Below are 25525 nucleotides of genomic sequence, written 5' to 3'. Positions count from 1 at the left end.
CCCCCACTGCTCCCCTTGGAAGGCTGTTCCAGAACTTCACTCCTCTGATGGTTAGAAACCTTCATCTAATTTCAAGTCTAAACTTCTTGATGGCCAGTTTATATCCATTTGTTCTTGTGTCCACATTGGTACTGAGCTTAAATAATTCTTTTCCCTCCATGGTATTTATCCTTCTGAAATATTTATTGAGAGCAATCATATCTCCCCTTAGCCTTCTTATGATTAGGCTAAACAAGCCAAGCTCTTTGAGTCTCCTTTCATGAGACAGGTTTTCCATTCCTCGGATCATCCTAGTAGCCCTTCTCTGTACCTGTTCCAGTTTGAATTCATCCTTCTTAAACATGGGAGACCAGAACTGCACTCAATATTCCAGATGAGGTCTCACCAGTGCCTTGTATAACGGTACTAACACCTCCTTATCTCTACTGGAAATACCTCGCCTGATGCATCCCAAGACCGCATTAGCTTTTTTCACGGCCATATCACATTAGTGGCTTATAGTCATCCTGTGATCAACCAATACTCCAAGGTCCTTCTCCTCCTCCGTTACTTCCAACTGATGAGCCTAGTTTATAACAAAAATTCTTGTGATTAACCCCTAAATGCCTGACTTCACACTTTTCACTATTAAATTTCATCCTATTACTATTACTCCAGTTTACAAGGTCATCCAGATCTTCCTGTATGATATCCCGGTCCTTCTCTGTATTGGCAATACCTCCCAGCTTCGTGTCATCCGCAAACTTTATTAGCACATTCCCGCTTTTTGTGCCAAGGTCAGTAATAAAAAGATGGAATAAGATTGGTTCCAAAACCGATCCCTGAGGAACTCCACTAGTAACTTCCTTCCAGCCTGACAGTTTACCTTTCAGTGTGACCCACTGTAGTCTCCCCTTTAATCAGTTTCTTATCCACCTTTCAATTTTCATATTGATCCCCATCTTTTCCAATTTAGTTAAGAATTCCCCATGTGGAACCGTATCAAACGCCTTACTGAAATTGAGGTAAATTAGATCCACTGTGTTTCCTTTGTCTAAAAAATCTGTTACCTTCTCAAAGACGGCAACAGAAGGTTGGTTTGACACGATTTACCTTTTGTAAAACCTTTTGTATTTTGTCCCAATTACCATTGACCTCAATGTCCTTAACTACTTTCTCCTTCAAAACTTTTTCCAAGACCTTGCATACTACAGATGTCAAACTAACAGGCCTGTAGTTACCCGGATCACCCATAATACCACGACCCCCCTAAAATAACCTTTGACTCCCCCTGTAATTCCCTTTTGGGTCAGAGCCCCCAATTTGTGAAACGCTGGTCTTCACTGTGAACTCTGTATAGTACAGGGTAAAAGCACACAAAAGACCAGATTTCTCGGGGGAAGACCAGATTTCACGGTCCAGGATGCATTTTTCATGACCGTGAATTTGGCAGGGCCCTAATTATTGCAGTGCAGTAATTCGAGTGCTCCAGATCTCTCCTGTGCCATAGTCGGATAGTGTTAAAAGAGAAGGCACATAATCTGGTTGCACACAGACCCACGTTCTGTCACATCCCCGACAGAGCGCAGGTGTCAGAGTGCGCAGACAGTGACTGATGGGCGAGGGAATTGCTCCAGGAACGCTCCCAGGGGACCTCCTGCTTCTGAGCTAAACCACGAAGCTGGGAGGCTCTGGTGCTCAAAAAGGGCTTTGTGCAGTGTCGCAGCAACACACCTGAGTCCCCCCACCCCCTGTCCCAGCCCCGCTATCCGCCTTCCCCCCTTCCATTCACAGGTTCCACAGGATCAGTCATCTGACGTGACTAGTCCTGGCAATCCTGCCCTGCCCCTTTTCGGCAGAGGTTTTCTACTGAGTTCGGATCACTTGCTGCAGCCACCCTCCTCAGTGTAGTAAGCCAGGAAGGCTGGGGATTGGTGTGCACTAGCTGCAGGCTGTGTCTGGCAATGTCCTGGGGCACACTGCAGAAGCCAGTCACATATACACGTTACAGCCTGCTCCGGGCTGCTCCAGAGACACAGACGGAGGAGACGCAGAGGGATGTGCCGGCAGACACAGAGGAGCCCTTTGCAAACAGATCAAGTTGGTCTCAGTGGGCTGGAGGCCACTTTCTCTAGCCCCCTCAGACAGCGGGAACAAGAGGGGACGTTAGGGGGTGGGACTGGGCCTCGATCACTTTGGAAATGTAAAACTACGAGGCCGAATTCATTCACCCTCACTAGCCCAGGGAGGAGCACGTGGCATTTCCTTGCTGTGCTCACAAGCGGGTGGCAGGAGCGTCCCACGGCATTCTGCTAGGGGAGAGAGCTTTCAGTCCCTGGGGAAATCCTCCAGCAGCCACTCCGGGCCACCCGGGATTTCCTGGCTAGCACCACCTGCTTTGGGGGCTAGCACCGCCCAGCCATGGAGCCCGCAGTGGAGGGAGAGGAGATTGCAGACACCTTGCCGCACTTTATTTGCCCCCTTGTGCAAATGAGCGAGACGAAGTGGGGGAGGGTGAGATGATATCTTTTACTGTACCAATTTGTGCTGGGAAGAGAGACCAGCTTTAGAGCTGCACAGAGCTGTTCTTCAGGTCCAACACAGCTACATCACTGCCAACAACCGTTCTACAAACGACAGATCCAATGGCCCACGAGGAACTGTACTAATGTGAGTGTGTGTGTGTATCCTCCACGCTGGCGTAGCTGTTGCTCTGTGAAATAGCTGGTCTAGATCTGTAAGAGACTCCCCTTCCCACCCCAGCAGAGAGCCTTGCCTCGTGACCAACTAGAACAGCTTCTTGCTGATAAATTCTAAGAGCAAAAAAACCCAAAAAACAAACCCACCAACGCCTTTGACAACTGCTTAGCCTTCAAACTGCAAAGCTGCTCCATCTGCTCTGCTCAAGGAAATCCAGGCAAGGCCCAATCTCTTTAAGGTGCATTTGGTAGCAGGTTGGTTTGTTTTTTTATTAACCCCGAGCTGCATTCCCAGTCAGGATAAACATTGGGTTTGGAACCAGATGTTCTCTAATTAGAAATCGGATTCTGATCGTCTGTGATCTGATGGGTTTTGCTTTTAATCTGAGCTCAGCAACAGATGTGGTGCCTCTTAATTCGTACTTGGGTTTGTGCGTGTGCGTCTGTGTGGAGTCTGGTGACCCCTCCTCCAACACACCAGGATTTTCCTCAACACACTGTGGCTGGCGATGATGCTCTGTATATGTTGCGCATGCATAAAGGTTACAAAAAGGCAAAAGAATTTTAAGTTGTCCCTTTTGCACTTAGTCCTGTGAATATTAGCAAACCGCCTGACTCAGGTCTACACTGAGACTTGCCCTGTAAATAGGGGACTTTATTAACCAGCAAACTTAATGGTTACCACTCTTCAGGGCTCTGTGCAGCACGGGGGAGGAAGACATGGGACAGGGCAGAAGCTGAGGAGGTTAGTAAAAGTGTCAGACTCAGGGAGGCAGCCATGGGGGCGTCAGACACTAAGGGCCACGCTGGATTCAGAGGTCAGTATTTATCCCCCAAATTGCCAAACTGGGACAGTGGAAAATTCTGCCCCATCTAGGGAACTTTGTCTAATGGCTAGTGCAGGGTTCTTTTCCCAGCCACTGATTCGCTGTGTGACTTGGGCCAGTTGCTCCCCCTCTCCATGCCTCAGTTTCCCCAAGGCAGGGTTGTGATACCTACCTCGCGTGCAAGTGGCGAAGCTTCCTTTATGGATCCCTGCAAAGTGCTTGGAGATCCCCGGATGATCAATGCCATTTAGGAAGCATGGCCAGGCCTTTTCAAGGCCGGGACCCACAGTCCATTCCAAGGAGAAGTCCGTTAAGTCTCTCACCTCTGGATTTTCACCATGCGGCTCCAATTCAAGCAGCTGGGGGCCGAAGCAGCCCAGCCCCTGCCCAGCACTGTGGACAGCTGCCCCCTCTGGTCTCTCATGATAGCGTGTGTTTTATTTTGCTTGCAGATCAAGAAGCTGGGCCTCCAACGTTTCTGCCTCGCGGCCGTTTTCATGGTTGCTTGAAATGGTCGATGGTCTGTCTTTGTAAGTAAAATGAAACATCCACTCTACTGAGAGACCCAGAGCCCACCTCAGCTCTCCCGCCCTGGTCCTTAATGCTGCACTGAGTGCGAGGGACGTCCTGCCCCGTGCTCGGTGCATGGGTGGCTGAACCGGGGCAGTTCTGCTACGTGGCAGGCAGGAGTTGGATGGGGTATGCTGCCCCGTGGGAGGGTGGAGACAGGGTGGGGGCACTTGGGGAGAAGCTGGGGCAGAGCTGGTGGCTCTGCTTTTAGCTGGATATTGCATCCTCCCCAAAGCACAGGGGCACAGGGCGTTAAGGGAGCTCCCAAGTGCCTAGCCTGCTACATGGGCTGTGCACTCAGCCCCAGGGCGTGGGGAGCTGGGTCACTGCAACCCCTGCGGCACATGGCTCCATCCCAGCGTAGGGGGAGGATGGGGAGCTGGCAAACACACTGTTCTGTGGGACCAGTGCTGGGATCTGCACTCTGGCAGCTGATCGTGGAGTCACGTTGTCTGCGTCCATTGCTGTCTGTTAGCCCCAGCCTTGTGGGAGCAGCGAATTCACCACCAGGGCTTGTGGATGTGAGCACATGAGGGTGTGTGAGGAGGAGGCTTTAAAGGAGGCTGCCACCGTTCATTGTTTGCCTTCTCAGTCAGAACAGGACTTTTTCCCAACCTGCTCGCTCCCCTGTTAGCAGAGCTGGCTACAAGGGTGCAGGCTGCGTCCACAAACCTTCCGTCGGGGCCATGTGCGGAGTTTAACTTAGTAACACACCTGTCACTGGAATAAAAGCAGTTGTGGCCAGGGGGTTATTTTCGGCATCTCTTTAGCAAGCGGCTGATATTGCTTCGTAGTAGAGCGAGAGGGAGCCTGAGAAAACACCAGAATCAGGGCTGCTGGTTTCCAAGAAGCACAACCACAGCGGGGCAGGTTAGTGAATGCAGGAAGGGGGGATTCAGGGGAACCACAGGTCTATTCACCAGCTGTATTTTCTCAGGGTGAATTGTGGCACCCTTTGGGGTTTCTCTTCCCAGCAGAGCTGTGTTCAGGGGGACTCAGAGTCCCGATTTCCTGGAGGTGATTTGCATGTGGGGTGGGGTTCCATAGCTGGTGAACAGGAATCCCTCTGCTTTTCCGAGTGACTCTCTGTTTTCTGGGTGGTGCGTCTGGCTGCTGTGGTTCCTGCTCCAGAGAGACGTGGGGATGAGGCAAGAGGGGTGGAGACTGGTAAAAAGCATGTAACTGACCGGGCTATCCAGGGAGAGGATTCCCCCCGGAGCGTAATTACCCAGCAATCATGCTGATTCGGTGATTTCAAGCTGCACTGGACAAGGTACAGAAGAGCCCAGGGCTCGGCGCTATCTTGCCCTGGCTGATGCAGGGTGGGTAGGCAGGATCTAGCAGTATAATTCCCCCTCTACTTCCTATGGACAGGAAAAGGCGATTGTTTACCGGCTCCTCAGCAGCGGTTGGCATGAAGGCACCTTACCTAGGGGGTTTGATCTCTGCAGCACGCGAGGAAATGCACAGCCTGTAAGTGCAAAGTCTCCACTGCTGCGGGTTCAAACGATGCAGGCACAGCTTTAATGCAATCGGTTGTTCTGCAGGGTTAGAAAGCAGATTTCAGGGCCTGGCCCTGCCTTTCACTCTGCAATTGCAGAGAGCCGCATATATTGCTGAGGTTAGTTAGGGCTGGATTTTCCAAAGAGCTCTGCACCCGTCCTGCCCACTGGGCTGCTGGAAGATAGCTCCTGGGGCTTGGCCCTGCATGAGCAGCCCTTGGAAGCGCTTGGCCCATGCAGGAGCGAGCCCCTAGATTTCACCACCTGCAAACATCCCAGCCAGTGGAGCAGCCTCAGGCCCTCGCTCCGCTGTCAGGTTGTATTTACTGAGACAGATGCAAAGTGCTCCCCATCCCAGAAACCTCGTTGTCTGTCCCACTGATTCTCCATGGGGCTGGGGAAGGCGAGTTGTACCTTCCAGGGCGTGCTGTGGTCCAGGCAGAGGCCACGTGCTGATACACAGAGCCCCGTGTGCAGCAAGGGGCAGGATTTCCAGACGGGCTGTGCTGTCCTCGTGCGTTCTAATTGTGTCAGTGTTAAATGACTGGCTGGCAGGTGTACGGGCTGAGCCAGGTCTCAGGGAGCAGGGTGGGTTATTGATTTATCGGGCCTGACGAGCACACGGCCGCTTCATGACACATTCATTTGCCCGCGGGAGAAGCGGCTGTTTCGCTGATCGCCCTGCTGCTTGGCTGTCGATTGGAAGCTGCCGTGGCCGGATATTGCTGTTCACGTGCCCTTCTGTTTGCAGCACATCGTTGTGAGACAACCGAACTCCCCGTGCGGCCAGCAAACACTGACATATCTGCCCTGCCCCCTAATGCTGACACCCCCACGCCCCAGGCTGCCTGCCCACCCCTCGCTGACACACATCTCCCCACCCCGACCCATAGGGGACATCCTCCCTTCCCTGCATGCGGACGTGATGCTAATGGACAGGAACTGTGCCTGGCATCCTCTCTACAGGGAGCTGTGACTGATCTGATGCTAACCCTCCGCACTCTGTGGGGCCACTGAGGAGTCAGCCTCCTGCTCCAAAAGCTTCCTTTCCCACTTTGCTAAAGGAAAATCCCCATTAGCTTCCAGCTGTATAGAGCCTATGGCACATACTAGAGCCGTTCTGATTTTCTCCAATGGGGGGCAGCGCTACATGCTCGAAGTCCATTACAACGTTCTTCCAGGAGGCCAGAGGCCAGCCGCTGGTCTTGAAAACCAGTGCCTTCTCCAGTGACCCTCTCGCTGTCTCTCTCATTGCAGTAATGAATGGAAGCAGCCACTCCCCATCCGCTATCAATGGTGCTCCTTCCACCCCCAACGGGTTCAGCAACGGGCCTGCCACCTCCTCCACTGCCTCCCTGTCCACCCATCAGCTCCCTCCAGCCTGTGGCGCCCGGCAGCTCAGCAAACTCAAGCGCTTCTTGACCACCCTGCAGCAGTTTGGGAACGACATCTCCCCGGAGATCGGGGAGCGGGTGCGCACGCTGGTGCTGGGGCTCGTGGTACGTTCCGTGGGGCGTGTTTGTCCGGCATGCCCCATCAGAGAGATGGATGGAGCTGTAACCGAGCAAGGGCTTGGTGCGAAAGCCAGGCTTTTCCCTCCCAGAGCTGTGGGGCGAACTCCGGAGAGATTTTTCCTTGTGTCCTGAATTTGCTCTGGGAAAAAAACTGCCATTTTCCCAGAAGCAAACACAGTATGTGGGGGGGGGGGGGAAAGGGCAGGGGTATACTTCTCCTCCTTCCCCCCAGCAAAAGTGGGAATTTCTCCTGCATTTGTCACCGGGTACAAATTGCCCATTGCGGCCTCAAGACCTGCACTGAAATGCAGAGGTGAAGAGGGAATTGTCCAAATGAACTGACCTGCCCCACCCCAGCCCAGCCCCGTGTGACTAGCAGCCCAGGGCCTGTGGCGGTAGCCATGTGAATTCTAGACCCCAGTGGAAATGACCAGGCTGGTGGGAGGGAGAAGCGAAGGGCTGGCCGTGTGAACAGGGGCTGGGGAAGAGGGCTGCTGTTCTCTGCTGTGACTCCTCTCCTGTCTCTGCCTCGCAGAACTCCACGCTCACCATCGAAGAGTTCCACTCCAAGCTCCAGGAGGCGACTAACTTCCCGCTGCGCCCCTTTGTCATCCCCTTCTTGAAGGTAGGTCCCTTATGCCGCCCAGTCCTGCCTAGCCTAGGGCCGTGGCCCCACCAACCCCCTATGACGCCCCATGCTGGAGCTTTGCTGCATCCGGCGCCCTTTAACTTGGGAGATGGTTGCTGTGGGTGGCTCGCTTACCGGACCACTGGGCTATGGGAAGAATTTACCTGCTCTGTCAAGGAACATGCAAATACCTGAGTCAGATGGGGCCAGATCCATGGAGCCGGGGAGCTCTGGGGTGGAGCCGAAGAGTTCGGGGGGGCAGGTTGTGCTGGGTTGGTTGCCTGCATGTTGTAATTTTAGTTTCAAACCCAGGAAGCCAGGAACCCCCTCCCCGTGTTACTCGGGCTCACCCCCTCCGCTCACATGCACAGGAACACGGCTTTAAAGGACTCGCTCCCTCCTCACCAATGGGGTGGTGCATTCCCTTCTCCTGCTGCCCCCAGCTTTGGACTGGGGAACTCAGCAGGATCGTGTCCCTGCACCAGCTGAGGTGCTTGTGTTTGGCTTCCCAGCGCCACAGAGGGGGCCGTCTTGACTTCCATGGAACGTTTCAAACCAACATGAAGCCCTGTCTCTGCCCAGTACGCTTTGTGGGGTGCTGTAAGCCTGGGGGCTAACTCAGCAGCCTGTGCACCAAAGAGCACTCTCCAGCCACAGGACTCCAGGCCCCTTTTCTTCGGGTTCTTTTCCCAAATAACACAAATTCAGTACATCAGTTGAGTCCCTTCCCTGATTCGGGAACTTCTGCAGGGGCCTATCTATGCCCCGTCTGCCCCGAGAGTCAGGGTGAGCCTCTGCTGCCTTGTCTTTTCCTAGGCCACATGCTGAGCAAACTGGGCTCTTTCCCCTGCAGGGCCTACCCTCCCCGTTCTGCCCAGAAACTGAGCTCCGGCTATCCCTGGACTCACGGCTTCTCCACAGCCTCTGCTGGCAGACAGCTGATCAGTCCCAGGTGGGGAGCTAAGCCCCTGAAGCCAGGCACACTGTGACAGGAACCCACCTCTGCCCCCTGTTTTAAATAAACAGAAAGTGAACATTAGGGGTGGGGGGTGGGCAGTTACACTGTATTTCTAGTTCCCAGTGTTAAGCAACCTGGGATGCAAAGGGGTGACAGACGCACTGATGCCATTCTCGGGTGCATTTCAAAGGGCCTCAGTTTCTTCAGACAAGACAGTTACGAATGGAAACCAGGTTGCTTTGCCTAACCTAAAGGACAGCGTCCCCTTAGGAAAGAGGAGGTTTGCTTAGGTATTCAGAAACCACGGGAAAACCCACCCTTCACTCGCAAGGCTTCAGATCCCAGCTCTCCATTCCGGTCCTGGGTATTTGCCCCAGGCGGGTGGCTCCCTGGGGAATGGAAGCAGTGGGGAATGCTGGCTGACACAGTCACATGTGCCCGCTCCTTACAGGCCCCACAGCTTCGCAGGCAGCACCCAGCTGCTGGCACAGAGGGTAGTGCCAGGGGTCCACCCCTCTGAAATATGACTCCATTGGGGCGTGACTCCCTCCCCTTCATGCCCATGACGCTGGGTTGGCGCGGCTCCCACTGGGGGCACCTGGCTTCTGCTGTGCCGAGGCTGGGTTCGCTGGTGACTGTGGGCAGCCTCCGGGAGCGGGTGCCTGGCTGGGTTCTGGGTGTGAACGTGACCCTCTCATTGTCAGTCAAGGCACCAGCTCGGCATAGAGGTGCCGCCCGGGCAGTGATGGGAGGGGCTGCGGGACCCAGGGTGTTGTACGCTCAGGTTGGCCAAGGGGGCAGAACTCTGGGTCTATATGAAATCTTTGCCCAGCGAGAAGCTGTGGCGCCAGTTTCGTGATCTCAGCAGCTGGCTCAGCCCTCTCCTGGGCGGGTGCCTGGCATTGCCAGTTCTCGAGGGGAATGCAAAAGAGGATCAAACCATCCCCCCAGTGAACCCGCACTGCCTGCTCAGTGATGTCCCGGCCTGTGCCTCCCGCTAGCTTTGCATGGGCTGCGCACAGTCTCTGGACATGCCATGGATGTGAGGGTATTTTCCAGACCTGTAGCTCCCACCTCCTATGGGATTTCCTAGCAGGGAGCTGTCCTGGCTGTGCGTCTGCTCTTCCATGACACGAGGGAGAAAGAGACAGAGCAGGATCAGCCAGTGGCCCAAAGGGGACAAGGACAGGGGCCTGGCTCCATGTATCCTCCCATTCTCAGATTGCCAGGCCATGGCTCCCAGGACCCAGTTTGGTGTAACTCTTGGCCCCTGACATTAACCCTAGGGAACCCTTAAAGCCCTCCTGCTTTGTGTTAGTGCCCTGCCCATTGGGGCCATGTCAGGGGGCCCCCCTCACTTAGCCTACCCTAGCCCTACAGACAATCACACAGCAGCTCCTCGGACCAGGCGGTGGTCTGGTGAGAGCTGGCAACGTCCCCAGGGGGGGAAGGGATAGCTCAGTGGTTTGAGCATTGGCCTGCTAAACCCAGGATTGTGAGCTCAATCCTTGAGGGGGCCATTTAGGTATCTGGGGCAAAAATTGGGGATTGGTCCTGCTTTGAGCAGGGGGTTGGACTAGATGACCTCCTGAGGTCCCTTCCAACCCTGATATTCTATGATTCTTCTATGATTCTATGATTCTATGAGGAAGGAGGCCCTGGACCAGAGCAGGAGCTGCAAGGGGAGCTCTCTTAGCTTTAAATCAGCTGTTGCCCAACCCCTCTCTCTTTCCCGGGCTCTCACTCCCCAGTCTCAGCAGTTCCCAGTTTGGGAAATGAGGGGGTGGGAAGGAGGGGGTAACCTGTGCTGCCCTCTCCGCAGCCCCCAGGATGTACTGCAGCTCGTCAGTACAGGTGCAGTCCCGCTCTCCCCACATAAAGGCTTGCAAGGCTGTGTGCAGCAAAAAGCAGGGCTAGGCCCAGCTGCTCACCATTTGCAATTCATTAAAAATCTCCCTTTTTTATTTGCCTTTTAATTCCGCCCTGAGCCTGCTCTGTCACCCTGCTCTGGAGGGATTCTCAGCGCCCTGGCATGTCTGTCAAACCAAATATTTACAGCAGATGTTCCGGGGCTGGCTTCAGCTGCCCTTGTTTATCAGAGGAATCAAGGAGGGGGGAAAGCCCCCCCCCTTTGCATCTTTATTATCTCCCCCGCCCCGGCCCCAAGGGTTCTATCCCGATGGCTCTGAACTAGCCGCAGGAATCTGGCCAGAGCAGCCGCCAGCACTCTCAGAGCCTGTGTATTCCACTCCCATGAAACGGCAAAGGGTTTAAACATTTAAGAGTGCTCTGGGGCGATTCGGCACCAGCCCCACACCACAGCTGCGTCAGGCAGGGTGGCCTCGCCTGCCCCCGCCCCCTGTCCGGGGGGGAAGTCAGGATAAAACCAGAGCTCCTTCTGTCTGAGGATCTCAAAGCTCTTTAGAGACATAGGTTGAGATTTTCAAAGCAGTCTAGGGGGGTTAGACACCCAGGTTCCATTGACATGAATGAAAGCTACGTGGTCAGTCATCTGGACTGGTTTGAAAATGTCAAGCATGAAGGACCTGATCCTGTTGCTCTTTGTTCTATGGCTGCAGGAGTGGGCTCCATCAATCCAAGCCCCACAATACCCCCTGGAGATAGGTGCTTTCTTCCTGCTATGTGAATGGGGAAACTGAGGCACAGAGAGGCAAAAAAGGGCCTGACATGCAGAAATACTGGGCTTTCGCAAGTCGGACTGATGCCAATGGGAACTGTGGGTGCACAGCACCTCTGAAAATCAGGCTTTGAGTTCTGGGCTCTGACACTGACGCCTATGGCTCTGGGCAGGTCACTTAACTGTTCTGTGCCTCAGTTTCCCCACTGGTGAAAGGGGGGTAATAATATGCCATCCATCCTAGGGTTGCTGTGAGGTTGAGTGTATGGACAGTGCTGTAGATGGCGAGGGATTTATTACCGTGGGGAAGAAGTTGGCTCTGTGTATCTGTGCTGTGTTTTCCCCTGACCCTCCCTATTCCCCTTTCCGTTCCGTGCCTGGGCCCGGAACAGCAGCCCCTCAGACAGCTGAGTTCAGTGCGGCCCATGGGAGGAGAGGGGATCGAGGCCATTGCTGCATGACCTGGCTCTCGGGGCCGAGCTCCAAATGGACCTAGTCTCTCCGCTGCCTGCAGTGCCCTGCAGACTGCAGTGGGCAGTCGTACCCACTTGCCTAACCCCTGAGCAAGTCGGGCACAGGGGGTAGCATGGCCCTGCCAGTTGGGGAATCTGTGTCTTGGGCACTGGGCAGGACCTGCGGTTTCTGATGCTCCTTCCTCTGCTGCCCAAAGCTAAAGGAGACTGAGCGCCGCAGCATGGAGGGTAAGGGTGCTTCTCCTTGTCCCCCTCCAGGAGATGCTGCCCTCTCCTCCAAGCTACATGCCCATCAGAGAGGGCCAGTGCTCCCTGCCAGGAAGGCTTGGCTCCAGATCCTTGGGCAGAGGCCAATGTGACAGTGCCCTGGAGAAGCTTGGCTTCCGTGGCACCTCTGTGCCCAGTGCTCCTGGACCTCAGGTCCTGGGGCGCTCTGAAAATCCGGCTCCTTTCTGCAGTTCCCAAGTGACGCTCAGCGGCTTCCTGGCCAGAGGAGCCATGTGACAACATTCCCTGTGCTGTCTGATCCCCGGGCACCCTGCTCCCAGCTGTTTCCACCTAGAACACCAGCTGCTTCTCATTATGCTAACGGCAACCAGCCAGCCCCAGTGTGTTTCCCAGACTCCAGTTTTTTAAAAATTATTTCTTTAACTGAGGAGAGGGGGAACTCGTGGGGTGGAGGGGAGGGGCGTGCTGCCCTCAAATCCACAGCAGCACATCTCCTCAGCTCACACTCTAACATGTTCAACAGATGGCGATTTGGCTGAGGCTCAGCTGCCTAAATAGAAAACCGGGGCTGGCAGCAAAAGTGCTTGGATAAAAATGTGTTTCTGCTGCTTAATCATTTCTGCTTTGGATGCTCTTCTTGGGGTGGAAGCTCCATGAGAAACTCAGTGGGTGGGGGAGTTTATTTACAAACCCTTCCTACCCTGCGAACGCACACACTGGACAGGCGAGCGACTCCTGATGTCCGAGCTGCCAGTCCCACCCCTGGCCATGGCCCCACCCAGAGACAGGTGGGGCTCTCCCGGTCTGCCCTGCGGGGGGCTCTAGTCTGGGTGGCAGCATGGCTAGGAACACCCCCCAAAGCGCTGGCTAGTGGAAAGTAAACATGGCACCACAAATGGCCATGATATTGAGGGAGTGACCACATCCTGCATAAACCACATTTGCTGATACGCAGGAGAAGCCCTGGGCTTTTGTAATCTGTGTTTGTCTTATCCCCGGGGATTGTCTGGTGCCCATCACCGTGACATCTGTGGGCCAGATCCAATGCCCATTGAAATCCAACAGGAGCCTTTCCATCCCCTCTGCTGGGGTTGGATCTGGCTCCAAGTGCTTTTTCATGGCTTAGAATCCTTCTCCAGGTCAGGGGATGGGTGAAGCCTATTCCCTAGCCAGGCTGTATATGGGCCTGATTCCAGTCAGCAGCACCTTACTCGGTAACAGTGCAATCAGTGGAGCTGCTTACTGAGTAAGGCGCTACTCAGGGTGAGTAAGGCTAGCCGATCTGGCCCCAAAATGATTAACAGAGGAGCTCAAACCTCAGCCACCCGCAGGAGCCCATGGGGTGGGAGCAAACTGCAGCAATGGTTACAGAAACTCTTGGGACCTCCAAAGTCCGAGCAGCTCCCACTCCCTGACTGATGGCTAAGGAGGGGCTGAAGGCTGAGGAGACCTTAGCCCGGGTGCTATGGTTGAATCCATACAGCATGGATTCAGGCCATGTGCCAGCAAATGTCTGTTGCTGTTACCAGGGGAGGTTTTCCCAAACATAGCAATTCCCATTCTAGATCAGTCCAATTATCCACCTACTCCAGTGTCCTGTACATGGCAGGGGCCACAAGCTTCCGAGGAAGGTGCCACAAACCCTGCAGCTGGTAGTTATGGGGTAACCCCCACCTCTCCTGGCCAGAAGTGTAGGAGAGTCCTTGGGTCGAGTTCTAACACGGCCAAGGCTCACCAGTAGTGGGGGTTCAAGAGAGGGAACCTCATTATGCTGGTTCGGGGGAAGGGTGTGCTACACCCCTAGGTTCCCCAGTGCAACTGCTTTCCCCAGCAATGCCTGGGGGATTGTGAAGCACTGCTGTATGGAGCCCAGAAACCTGGGCACGGACCCACATGGGCGGTTTGGCCAAGGGCGCTGAATTCTTGGCCGTGTGTTCAGACAGGGCAGATGGTATCCTTGCCAGCAGCGGTTGACGAAGCTCCAGCATTTCACGCTTCCTCCCGCCCTGTCAGGCCAGCATCCTCTGCTGTTTAGCTTGGCCCGTCCAGGTCTGCAAGGGATGCAAAGTAAGGAGCCCCCAGCAGGTAAATTCCTGTGGGCGAGCCCTGCAAGGCAATGGAGCCCAGGCCCCATGGGACAGCTTGTCTGCGCAAAAGTGGGTGGCTGGGGGAGTGCTGGGGCTTCGCTCCTCGGGCTGGCGGGGGCTTTACTCTGTTTCTGCCCCATTTGCAGGCCAACCTGCCCTTGCTGCAGCGCGAGCTGCTCCACTGTGCCCGCATGGCCAAGCAGACCCCAGCCCAGTACCTGGCCCAGCACGAACAGCTGCTGCTCGATGCCAACGCTTCTTCCCCCATTGACTCCTCTGAGCTGCTCCTGGAGGTCACCGAGACTGGCAAGAGGAGGACACCAGACAGGTAGGACCTGGAGGCTCTCGCTTGCTTTCCAGGAGTCCCACCCCAGCTCCTGGGGCTAGTGTCATGCAGTGAGCACGGGGCCCGCAGCAAGAGGGAGCGACCCAACAAGGAGGAGAGGATAAAGCCATTCCCAGATCCCCACCCCCGAAGGCGCCATGTTAGGGGTGGGGCTTGGGACAGGGCAGTCTCCTGGGTACTCTCTGCCAGCATTTCCCCTGCTGAAGCTCAAGGGCCCAGGGATACAGGTTGGTGAGACCCTGCTCCAGGGAGCCTGGCAGGCACCTTGGGCCACTCGCAGCCAGACTCCAGGCACTGATCACTGTGAATGGGGAATGTCACATGGCAAGGAGCATTTCCCCTGCCATGTGCAGCCCTCGGGACACTTGGGATCTGGGGGTACATCAGGGCTAAGCCCCCTGCACCAGAGGGCAGGTTCACTCCAGTAGCAGGCAGCTGGAGTTCTCACCACCCACCTCCTTGGTGCTTCCCAGAAACGTGGGCAGCTTGCATCTCCACCCAGGCCCCAGGAGAGCTCTCTGGGCAGGAATCAGCACCTCCAGCTATCCTGGCCACACACCTCTTTGTGAGCAGTGCCACCCTCTTTGCAGGCTAAGCTGGTCCCTAACAGTGTGTCTGCGCTGTATTTTTAACCTGGGTCTATGGAACCCGGGCCTGGGGGTCTCTGGGTTTCTAAGCCAGGGCTGTAGCATCCACACTGCATGGAAAACTGGGGCTTACAGGTGCTGGACCCGGGTCTCGCAGCTGTGCTAGCACATCTACCCTGCGCTGCACAGGACCCTTCTGACTCGGGTCCATGGCTTGAGCTGTGTCCACACTGCACCGCGATGGGGCTTGGCCCCGAGTCACAACAGGACTCGGGCTGTGACCCTCCCCCCAGCAGGGTCTGAGGCCCCGGGTCCTGAGTGCTTGTGACCTGAGTCAGACTGATTGGTATGTGGACGGAAGAAGGACTTGGGCTCAAACCTGAGTCAGAAGCCTGGGTTAGTGTGCGTCCTACCTCCCTGGCCATGTGCCCTGTCACCCAGCAGACTGCCTCTGCAGGGGACCAGCGCATGAGCAGGCAGGAGCCAGAGATGAATCTGGCCCACATCTGTCTAATTCAGACTGTGAGTTCAGCACTACCCCGACTCGGAAGAATCACTCGCTGCACCCAGGACTCAATGACACGGGCTCCAGGTTGGACTGGATACATTGCAGCTAGTTGCATTTCTAGAGTCACTTCCCCTCAGGTTCTGTAAATCAGGATCACCACCCCCCCCCCGATTTGACAGAGTGGGAAACTGAGGCACAGAAGGGTGGTGACTTGTCCAAAGCCCCTGAGGGAGTCAGTGTCAGAGTTGGGCTCAGTGGCCAGAGCACTGGGCTGGGGCTCAAAAGACTTTACAAAGGAGGTGAGGGTCAGGAAGCCCTTTCCCAATGTTGTAACCAGGTCGTCCTTTTTCTCCTCTGCGGAGCAGGACCAAAGAGAACGGCTTGGACCGAGACCCTCTGCACCCTGAACACCTCAGCAAACGGCCATGCACCATGAGCCCGGCTCAGCGCTATAGCCCCAGCAATGGGCTTCCCCACCCCACCCCGCCCCCACCCCCGCCGCAGCACTACCGTCTGGAGGACATGGCCATGGCACACCACTACCGGGACACCTACCGGCATCCTGACCCCAGGGAGCTCCGGGAGCGCCACCGGCAAGTGGGTGAGTGGGAAGCGGCGTGGGCTGGGGGCCCCCACTGCTGTGGGGAGCATTCGGGGGCATTGAGCTCCCTGAGAGATTTCCTATCACGGGCAGAGATGTCCTGGAGAGCATCCCTTCCCCTCCACTGCTTCGGGGCCAGACTGCTCTGTGCAGAGGGTGCTCTGCAGGCAGGTGAGGATGTGCCAGGGGGACGGACACCATAGACTGCATGCCCAAGGGGAGGTGCCTGGGAATTCACCAGGGGACAGGCTGCCTCGCTGAAGCATGTGCAGTCCGGCGGGGACTGGCCACCACAAAGCACTGGGCCAAGGGAGGGAGCCTCCATGGCTCTGGGTGGCCTGAGAGCATAACGAAGGGATGGACAAGGTGAGCTGGGAGGAGGCTGGCAGTTGGGGGGCAGGGCAGAGACAGAGGGCCCAACCCAGTGCAGGCAGTGGACTTGCACTGGGTGACGGATTCAGCCCTCGCTCTGCGGAGAGAAGCGAGCTCTGTTGGGGTGGGTGCTGTAAGGACACTGTGGAGAGGAGTCCAAGGGCCCGGTGACTCTGGGGCATTGCGATACTTGCCCCTGGGTAATTAGAGAAAGCAGAGCAGAGGATGGCTCACCCAGAGGAAGGTCAGTGCTCCCGGATCCTGAGCATGCTACTCAGAAATCACTGGGTTCACACCGGTACCGAGCCAAGGCGGGGAGGCATCTTTCAGGAGGAGAGGCAGAGTTGCTGAGGGCGTATCTACACCACATTGTAAACCCAGGTCTGGGGGACTCAGGCTTGAGGGCCTGCATTTGAGCATCCACACTGCTTTGTACCCAAGGTGTCCATACTGCACGGCACAGTTCTTCTGACTCGGGTCTCTGGCTTGCCCTGCAGCCACACTGCACAGTGCCCGGGCTTCGACCCCAGTCACAGTGGGACTTGTGCTCTGACCCACCGCCTAGCAGGGTCCTAGGACCCAGATCCTAAGTGGTTTTGAGCCAGACTGATAGGTGTATGGACAGAAATGGAGCCTGTTCAGAGTCCGGGTTAGTGTGTAGTGTAGACACAGCCTGAGTTACACAAATCACTTAGCAACTTCTGATGTGAGAAGCATTTCAGTCCCTGACTCCCTGGGAGAATCCGTCTGACATTCTGGGGCTGTCAGGGGTCCTAGGCAGGTTGCAGTGATGCTCAGGTAGGCTGAGTTCTCGGTGGTCCTGCACAATGCCCCCTTCCCGCCTCTGAGAAGATAGTTGTTGGAAAGGTGACCGGGGGAGCGGGGTGGGCACCTGTTATTGCAGGGTCTCCTGCCGGGAAGGGCCTGGTGAAGAGGGTCGTACACGAGTGATTGGCAAGAGAGCACTGCCCCGTCAGCAGCAGTGCAGATGTGTAGGTGCTAACCCATGGCTGCTGGATGGGTGACCCGTTCCTGGCACACATGCAGCTCTGGTGGCAGCCCACAGCACAATTCCCCTACTAGCAAAGGGCAGGCAAAGCTTGTCCCTGTAAGTTAGCCCCAAGGACTGTTCTCCCTCTCCCGGGTGTTCAGCCAGTGCTCTGTGTTACTGAGCGGGCCCAAGTGGGGGCTGTATGGACGGTATAAAGACTGCACTGAGGCTGGCATTCAAACGTCTCTCTCTCTCTCTCTCTCTCTCTCTCTCTTTTTCCCTGACGGCCTCTCCTGACTTGGGACGTGACTCCACTGCCGTCCCGTGTCGAGCTCCCAAAGCCCCGACTTTGAGTGGGTGCAGGCCAAGGCAGAGAGGCATGCTCCAGCCCCGGGCCCTGTGCAGCACCTCCCGGCACGCTGCATAGGCCAGGTGCACCCCAGCACCTGGGCCAACGCCCCGGCCTGCCAGCATTGCTCTCAGGTTACGGGAAGGAAGCTCATTGGGCCAGGGACCATCTCTTTGCTCTGCACAGTACCCAGCACAAGGGGCCCTAATCCCAGAGCATAGCCCCAAGGTGCTGTCCTAAAACAGATAATAAAACATACCCATAACTGGAGCTCCTGGGGTGCCCAGAGCTCTGGGCCAGGGTGACTGGCTCTCGCTGACCCATGTGTTCTCTTCCAGCCGTGCACGGCTCCCGTCAGGAGGAAGTGATTGACCACAGACTAACAGACAGGGAGTGGGCTGAGGAGTGGAAACACCTCAACAATGTACGTATCAACCCCTCTTGCCGCTGTCTGCTACCTGGGCAGCCCTGCCAGGTGCTGGGGTGGCTGTGGCATTTGTGCTCACTGCAGGGCGGGGTGGGGAGGGGAGGGCATGGATTAATTGCTCTAAAGAACATGAGCTCTGGCCCCTCCACAGAGGGGCTCCTCAGTTAACTCATCCGGACTTCTCTGTTTCACGTCCCGTGCTGCTCACCATCTTCTCTGACTTTCGGTGTAGGGCATGCTCCTGTAGTCTGGCTCCGGGGAAATCCCTCCTGAAACGAATGGCTTTTTCTGAGCCAGGACAGCAGGGTTCTCCCTGTGGAAACTGAACCCTGTCCCCGAGCTGGGGAACCCCGCCCCTCCTCGGAGCCCTGGGGTCCCTGTCTGCTGGAATTTGAGTCAGGACCCCATTTTGTGTGCCCTGGCTTACGGTTCCCCATTCTGAGCCCTGTCCGGCTGCCCTGGCCTAGGGGAAACTCCTGGGTGTGGGGATGGAATGTGAACCAGCCATTGCAAAGCTGGCGCCTTCTCAGGGCTTGGCTGAGTGTAACTCCATTGATGCAGGCCTTGTCTAGACACACTCCCCCCAGTACAAATTGGGGCAGACACAAACCTGCTGTAGACACACTCCCCCGGTGCGAACTGGGGCTTGCACAGATGCATCACATACCAGGGTGAGAAGCACCAATGCAAGCCCATCTTACCCTGAGACACCACATGCACATGCAGCTGCCCCACCAGCACGTACCCTGTGCTCGGGCCTTATCTGTGCTCTCCCTCCTGCTCTCTGGCAGCTGCTGAACTGCATCATGGACATGGTGGAGAAGACGCGGCGCTCCCTCACCGTGCTGCGCCGCTGCCAGGAGGCCGACCGCGAGGAGCTCAACCACTGGATCCGCCGCTACAGCGACGCTGAAGACATGAAGAAAGGCACCAACCCCCCACCCCGCCCCCACAACAGCTCCTCCAACTCCGAGGCCCCCCCATTAGGTACTGTCTAGCCCCGCGGAGCGGTTTTCCCAGCACCCTGGGCCTGATTCTCCCCTGCCCTGCGCTTGTGTCATGATTTACACCGATGCCAACTCAGGCACCATTTTGAGTGGGTTGCACTTGACACGCCCTTGGCCCAGGTATCACGGCGCCAGGTGCCAGGCAGAGGAGAACCTGGCCCAGGGCGGTAGCAGCTCCCACAGCAGCTCTGTGTGTATCTTGGAGGCAAGAGCAGGCAGGGATGGTTTCCACTGTGTCGCTATCTAGGTGCTGTCGGTCTCGGTACTGACTGCACTGTAGTGCAGCTCTCCGGGGCTTTGCTGCTTTGTTGGGTTGGTTAGGTTGGACACGCTCCATTTCTTCCAACCTGTTCCTTTCCCTCCTTGTTTTCAGACACTCACCGGGAGTTTGTGCCCAGGCCCCTCTCTGGTTACATGCCCGAAGAAATCTGGAGGAAAGCTGGTGAGTGTGCCACCGCGGGATCCCCTGTCTGCAGCCCAGCAAGGCACTGGCCAGCGTGAGGCTGTGCATGAGTCCGGAGGGCCTGGCTGAGCCTGGCCGAGCCTGAGGAGTCTGCTGTCGCTGGGCCAAACACTTCCCTGGGTCTATTGCCTGGACCTCGATGGAGTTCCCCTGCTGTGTTTTGGGGGCTGAGATCGGGGGAAGGAGCCCTACTCATTAGGACACCCTGGGGACTAGCAAGCGTTACACGTAAACGTCATCCCTATGCCTCCTTCCTTTCCCCCGAACCAGCGGTTGGGGTGCCAAGTGACTCTGGGGCCTGATCCAAAGCCCATTGCAGTCAATGGGAGTCTTTACACTGGCTCCCCCAGGCCTTGGATGAGTCCCATAAGGACTTTCACACCCAGACCGAACTCCTCAGGAGCTTACGGATGGGATTGCACCCACTGTAGGCCAATTTTCTAGCCTTGTCTCTCTGGGGCACCTTTACGTGTAGAGCACTCCAGGGGCTGGAAGGCCGGGACGAGGGGTAATAAGCTCCCATAGTTTCTGATGGTGCCGGACCCAGAGGCCGCTCCTCCCCCTGGTTACCTGCAGTTTAGTTTGTCCCTTTGGATCACCCCTCACCGGGAGAGCAGAAGGGGATCTGAATGCCATGGAGGGGTTCTCTGCCAAAACCTAGCCTGGATGCTTGGGATTTCCTGCCGTGGAATCCACACACAGCTCACGTCCCTCTGCTGGAGCCAGGGAACCAAACTGCTCTCTTTGGGCAGCCCAGGTTTTCAGGAAAGTTCATGCTTGGTTGTTGGGTGCAATGGGGACATGGCTCAGTGGGCCGTCGGTTCCATCCTCCCAGCTCAGCCTGGCGCCGGCGATGGGCAAATCTGTAAAAGACAGGCCATAGAGAACATGGTCAAGGCGTTCTCCCCTTGTCCTCTCAGTGTTTTAAGATGCCCCTGCCCTTCCAGAAGCTTCATTCTGAAACCCTCACTGTGCGTGCTTTTCCTCCATAGGGTGCGCTGTGGTTGACAGATGGTTGTGTGGATAACAAGACCCTCCACAGTTAGAAGGGATGCATCAGGGTAGAAACCAACCCTAGCTACCAGGGTCAAGAGGAAACTTCCCCCCATGGGCTGCTTCTGCCACAGCTGTCTATTCTGGTGGGGTTCTTGCACCTTCCTCTGAAGCACCTGGTGCTACCCACTGCTAGAGACAGGATGCTGGGCTGGCTGGGCCATGGGTCTGAGCCAGTCTGGCACTTCCCCAGTTCTTCCACATGAGAGCTAGGCACACATTTGCATGAGCATTTATGCATTCAAACAGTGTGTGTGCGTGAGTGTGTTCATATGTCTGTGCACATGTGTGCACATGCGTATGCGCGTGTTCATGTGTGTATGCACACATGCAAAGAGCCGGTCTGTGCTGCCAGCTGTGGCAGGGTGAGCACGGGTATGTTACAGAAAGTCAGGCCGCCCAATCTTGACAGCAAAACCCTAGGGAGCAGCTGCCCAGACTTGCCATCTGGTCTCCTGCTGCGTGGCTTGCCCCTGCGGGCCGTCGGCTCGGTGGCTGCGCTACATGATCTGTGCTCTTCCTTTCAGAAGAAGCTGTGAACGAGGTGAAGCGCCAGGCCATGTCTGAGCTCCAGAAGGCAGTGTCGGATGCAGAGCGCAAAGCCCATGAGCTGATCACTACCGAGCGAGCCAAGATGGAGAGGGCCCTGGCGGAGGCGAAGCGCCAGGCTTCCGAGGACGCGCTGACTGTGATCAATCAGCAGGAGGACTCGAGTGAGGTAGAGGCGAGCTCGCCCCACTGCGCCGTGCTCGCTAGGGTAGTAAGAGTTTAACCCTTTGCCTGTTGACACCGCGTGCGCCCCCAAGGTGCGAGCCGGGGCTGGAAGCTTGCTGTGAGAGGGCTGCCCCGTTACAACCCCTGAGTTCAAGCATTTAGAGCTCAGGAGCCTGGTTTTAAACCAGATCAGCAGGCAATTCACCCTGCACAGTGGGGGCTTCCCAGCTCCCATGCCATGCTCGGCCCATCCTTCCCCCAGGTACTGAGGGTTTAGAAAGATCCAATACTATGAAATCTAACTAGCGCAACCAGCCCAGAGACTGCCTGAAAGTGGCCAGGGAAATGGTACTCTTTGGGGGCCTGAACCTAAGACCTAAGACCGAGGTCTCTTGTGTTCAGTGGGTGCTCGGGATCCTTTGGATGGTTCCATCCCACAGGGGGTGTCTAGCGGGGCTGGGTCTCTCTTCCAGGCTGCACCGCCCCGACGCTGATGTCTCTGCTTTCGCCCTCTCGTACAGAGCTGCTGGAACTGCGGGCGCAAGGCCAGCGAGACCTGCAGCGGGTGCAACACGGCCCGCTACTGCGGCTCCTTCTGCCAGCACAAGGATTGGGAGAAGCACCACCACGTCTGTGGGCAGACTCTGCAGGGCCTCCAGACCTCTGCCGGCGCAGCCCCTTCCTCCGGGGTGGGCTTAGGGGTGGGCTCAGCTCAACCGGACGTGGGGGCCGTCAGCACCTCCATCACCAGCGTGGCCACCATGGCCGCCAGCCCCAGCGAAACCGGCTCAGCTGCTGCGTCGCGCTCCGGCACGCCGGCCACCCCAGCTCCTCTGGAAACGGCGTCACGCTAACCGACCCACCGGCCAGCCAACAGAGGGGAAAGAAACAGAGAAACCTACAGAATGTCACTGCTGCTACTGCTTCTCTCCAAAAGAAAAACTAACTGCATTCAATGCAACTTCCTCAGCTACCTGACTCTTCTGTGACCTCCAAATGACCTCTCGATCTCTCACATGTAATCCTCACGGATCCTCAAACTGGGCTTTAAGTGGAGTTAAGGCAAATACCAATCTTCTCTGTTCTCGCTTCGGTTTTCTATGATTTGGGGAGTTATTATTATCGTCGTCGGTTTGTTTGTTTTCTTCTTTTCGGACGAGGAATTTGTCCGCAAACTCTGCGCACCTTGACTCGGGGAAAGGAAACCCACCAGTCTCTATCCCACTGGAGATGTGCGTGTGTGTGTGAAATCTCCCTCCCGGTGCGGCCGGGGGACGGCATGATGAAGGATTTCGATTTTAGAAGGCAAGAAACTTCTTCTCTTCTTTTTCGTTTTTCTTTTTCTTTTTTTTTTTTGTAAAAAAAATAAAATAAAATAAAAAATAAAAACGTCAAACTCTTTGGCTTTAAGTAAAAAAAAAATCCAAAAAACAAACAAAACAAAGTAAAACCAAGTAAAGGAAGCTTACCTGTAAACTACCTTGCTAGCTAGCCAAGAACATACCAGACTCACCTCTGCTCCAAAGGAAATCCAAAAACAAACAAACAAAAAAATCCAAACTTTTTTTCCACTGCCAAAGTTTTTTTGGTTCTGTTCTTGGTTATTTTTACTTTTTCGGTTGATGGTTTTGGTTTGTTTTTTGTGAAACAAGGAGCAGCACTTATCCCTTTCAACCAAACCACGACGACTGGCCAAAGGCAAGCTGGCGCTCTTGGACTCCTTGCGTTCTTTGGTGGGGTGGAGTGGGTTCTTGCGCTGGACTCTCAGCATCCACGCATACCTTGAAGGAGGAAGGACGCGCATCTGTGGATTTAAGGAATTTTATTAAAATAAAGCAAAAAAAAAAAGATACACAACTTTTGTGCGTGTGTGTGTGTGTGTGATGGGGAGTCAACGTTGTGTGCTCCCTCCCTCTGTGGATTATAAACGTGTTTCATTTGCCTAGGAGAGTGTGCTAATGAACAAGAACCTTCAGATCCCGGTCCTGTTCCAGAGAGAGCATCGTTTCAAACAGAACTGTGACAATCTGTCGTTGATTCTCCACTGCTCGTCAGAGTGTGAGCAGAAAGCAATTGCACCAGAACCTTCTGCTTCTTGTACTCCTCCACTACCTCTCTCTGCTCTCCATAACCCCACCTCTCTAGCTCCAGTATCTTGTGACTGCCTTTCAACCTTTCGCAGGAAAAAAAAGACACCTTTTGTTTTTCCCCTTCTAAAGACTCTTTCGATTGCCTGTAGATAGACCCCCTTGCTTTTGTGTCTACTTGTTCTCCAGATGTTTTCTCCAGTCCTGTGATGAACATTGTCATTGGGTCATTTTATTTCGTTTTCTCTTTTTCTTTTCCCACCCCGCACCCCCTCATATGATTTTGCAACAGTGTCTAGTAGGAAAGAAAGGAAACAAACAAACACTTGTTCTTAGAGAAGGAAAAAAAGACAATGTAGATTATTTTGCATTTCTTGCATCGTGTATAACGCACAGAGGACGGGAGTGCAATATGGAAAGTGACACGACTGCAGAAAGGGAGAAAGCTAGAGACTGCCCAGCCACGGTCAGGGCAAATATTGTATGTTAATGTGAATGTATATAGTATTGGAAGAGATCCAAAAAATAATAATAATAATAATGATAATAATAAAAGAAGAGATGTTTGCCAAATAAAAAAAATTAAGATAAACCACTGAAGTATGTAAAGTTTAGCAAATAGGTTTTAAAAAAAAAGCAAAATCCACATGCTCATTAGGAGCATTAGTTTTCTGGAGTTGCAAAATCCATCACGTGTGTTTTTAAAAAAGTAGGGATTTCAAATAAAAAGTTCCCAGTCAGTAGTCATTGCAAAGGGAGGTTTGGCTGAAGGCGATTGACTCAGAACCCTAAGGTGGCTATGTTTGGATGTTTTCCTCTCCCTCACAACCCACCCCCGAACCTCTCCCTTGTTTCTACCGTTTTCAGAAGCACTGTGTGATTCTTTAGAACATTGATTCGGGTTTTGGAACAAGAAGGAGTCCTTTGTTTAGCACAATGGATACATGCAGGGCTAGGCGGCATTGTTCGGTCCCACTGTGGTTGGGTCTGCTTTGCCCTTTCTTTTCTAGTTGTGAGCCCTGGATCTGTTAGCTGCATCGCATCCAATGTGAGTCCTCCCTGTTCATTTAACACCCCACTCAAGCTCCCTCCTGGTTGCTCTGAAGTTGTAAAGACCATGTTGTGTCTCTCCTCAGATGTGCGGCGTGTTCCCATGGAGCAGGTTTGGGGTTGTGGCTGTTTCTCTCAGTGGATGTTGCTCTGTCGCCGTTTGGTCATGTCGTCTTGGCTCTGGGACGGGTTGTCCTGGAGAAGAGTGTGGAGGGCTGTGTTTGACGTGTACTTTCACTGCCTCTGAGGGATGGCTGTAGATGGTGCCGTGTGGTTTTCTGCAGCTGGTGCCGGCTTGTCCTATGATTCTATGATTTCGAAGCAAGACAGACCCAGGCAGGAAGTGGGGATTGAGGAAAGTTGTTAGCACAACGCTGTAGTCCTTGCACCCTGCTGTCCCCTCCCTCATCTCAGCTCTCTGCCACAATGGGGGTATCAAATCTTAAGAACCAGGGTGTGGATCCCATCCTATTGAAGCCAGCCAGAGTTTTGCTGTTGGCTTTGAGCAGGATGAAGTCACAGTTCTTGCATCCAAAGTTTCAGGCTTTGAACACCTGCCAGTTCTGAACTCAGCAAACCTGGCAGCATTTCAACCCGGCCAGTAGCCAACAAGTGCCAGAAGCCCCCCCATTCTGTAGCCCTCCTCTCCCCCGCCAGGCCTATAAGGTAACGTGTCCTCACATGACAATATGGACACGTTATGCTGTTGGAAGCAGGGACTGGGGTGGAAGGGCAGTTAAAAATGCACTAGACTTTTTGCTTTAGCTCTCTACCCTGGCCTGTAATGCAGCTCTTACATCCCTGGGGAATTGTGGAAGACTTTCCTTACCTTCCCCCAACCCCAGGCAAGTGGACTTTCTAAAGCAG

General features: G+C 55.0%; 1 protein-coding gene across 22 annotated transcripts in view; it reads left to right on the top strand.

Annotated features, from left to right (window-relative positions):
• Window positions 1–24200, top strand: part of CBFA2T3 (CBFA2/RUNX1 partner transcriptional co-repressor 3) — a 108450-nt gene extending 84250 nt beyond the window's left edge. For 6 of the 22 annotated variants that reach the window (XM_038368138.2, XM_038368142.2, XM_038368140.2 and 3 more), the window contains 10 exons: window positions 3958–4035; window positions 6835–7076; window positions 7627–7716; window positions 14250–14431; window positions 15910–16145; window positions 18196–18281; window positions 19076–19271; window positions 19665–19733; window positions 21335–21564; window positions 22043–24200. In XM_038368138.2, the coding sequence (XP_038224066.1) occupies window positions 3958–4035; window positions 6835–7076; window positions 7627–7716; window positions 14250–14431; window positions 15910–16145; window positions 18196–18281; window positions 19076–19271; window positions 19665–19733; window positions 21335–21564; window positions 22043–22375 (1742 nt within the window). In that variant the 3' untranslated portion in view covers window positions 22376–24200. Of the gene's footprint in view, window positions 1–3957; window positions 4036–6834; window positions 7077–7626; window positions 7717–14249; window positions 14432–15909; window positions 16146–18195; window positions 18282–19075; window positions 19272–19664; window positions 19734–21334; window positions 21565–21994 lie in introns of all 22 variants that reach the window. The other 16 variants (XM_043495412.1, XM_038368145.2, XM_043495416.1 and 13 more) reach the window with 8 other exon arrangements.
• The last annotated feature ends 1325 nt before the right edge of the window (window positions 24201–25525 follow it).

The sequence above is a fragment of the Dermochelys coriacea genome, chromosome 12 (assembly GCF_009764565.3).
Source record: "Dermochelys coriacea isolate rDerCor1 chromosome 12, rDerCor1.pri.v4, whole genome shotgun sequence".
In the NCBI taxonomy this organism is placed as follows: Eukaryota; Metazoa; Chordata; order Testudines; family Dermochelyidae; genus Dermochelys; species Dermochelys coriacea.
This window is presented reverse-complemented; position numbering and strand designations above follow the sequence as displayed.